Genomic DNA, 1,190 nt, shown 5'->3' with positions numbered 1-1,190 from the left:
CCTCCATAAAATTCGCTGCAAATCTCGCTGGTTTGGAGTGATTCTAATCTGTCGATACATTTGAGTAATATCCGCAGAAAGCACAATTCGATGTTGACGGAACCTCAGGAGAATAGAAAAAAGGTCACTTTGAATGACAGGTCCGACGGATTGAACATCGTTAAGTGAGAGCCCGGAAGAAGTCTTGGCGGAGCCATCGAACACTACACGGACTTTGGTCGTGGTACTGCTTTCCTTGAAAACCGCGTGATGTGGAAGATAAAAAATTGGTCCATGTGAGTTTATTTGTTTTGGAGGTACTTTTTCCATATGTCCTTGCGCTTCATAATCATCCATGAATTCGATATAACTTTCCTTGAGTACCGGCTGCTTGCTGAGCTTCCGTTCTATCGAGATGAGACGTTTTTGTGCTATATCGAGAGAATTTCCGAGCTCTGATACCTTGGATTTTAAAGGGAGAGAGACGACAAATCTTCCATCATGATCACGTTCAGTTGTAGCTTGAAAATGCTGCTCACAGTCGTTTTGTGAGTCTAGGTCTGGATACGGTTTTCTTGAAAAGATGTTTTCGATTTCCCAGAATCGTGCAACGTCATCATGCAGCTGCTGTTTGGTAATAAGATTGCAACTTAACATTCTTTTGACCTTTGAAGATGGGAGTTCCATGGGACCGGCTACTATCCATCCTAATTCGGCTAAAAATCGGCTGATCCTCGCGTAGTTGTATCTGACCTACGCATAAGAGCTTCCAAAATAAACCGGCGCTAATTAAGAGGTCGACAGATCGAGTTTTTGCAAAATAAGGATCAGCCAATTTGATTCCTACTGGAATTTCAAAGTCCTTGCGACGTAATGGTATATTTGGCATGTCATCTGTAATTTCAGGAGTAACGAAGCAAGTTATACTCGCGGTAAATGATGTGCACGTAGATTGAATTATTGCATTGATTCGATGTCGCGGTTCCTGGGTTGTTTTACCGACACCTGAAATTAAAGTGTCTGAGTCCGATACTGGCAATTTAAGACGTTGACACAATTCACGCGTTATGAGATTGACTTGGGTGCATTAGTCGAGCAGCGCTCGACACTCATAGCGATTGCCCTGACGATCTTTAATCCACACAATCGCAGTACCTAACATAACGTGATCACTGTCCTTTGAATTTGTTATAAGTGAGGCCTTGGCTCCG

The 1,190-nt window shown here is 42.9% G+C and overlaps 1 protein-coding gene across 1 annotated transcript; it reads right to left on the bottom strand.

Moving 5' to 3' along the window:
• Nucleotides 1-58: 58 nt before the first annotated feature.
• Nucleotides 59-984, bottom strand: LOC117182505 (the record flags this gene model as incomplete). Its single annotated transcript, XM_033375603.1, has 2 exons — nucleotides 59-606; nucleotides 737-984. Coding segments are annotated over 2 exons (796 nt in total), but the record flags the coding sequence as incomplete, so codon positions are not given.
• Between the last annotated feature and the right edge of the window lie 206 nt (nucleotides 985-1,190).

Source organism: Belonocnema kinseyi, unplaced genomic scaffold (genome assembly GCF_010883055.1).
Source record: "Belonocnema kinseyi isolate 2016_QV_RU_SX_M_011 unplaced genomic scaffold, B_treatae_v1 SchBZDm_1375;HRSCAF=1522, whole genome shotgun sequence".
Taxonomy (NCBI): domain Eukaryota; kingdom Metazoa; phylum Arthropoda; class Insecta; order Hymenoptera; family Cynipidae; genus Belonocnema; species Belonocnema kinseyi.
Note: the sequence above shows the minus strand (reverse complement) of the source record. Positions and strands in the feature narration are given on the sequence as shown.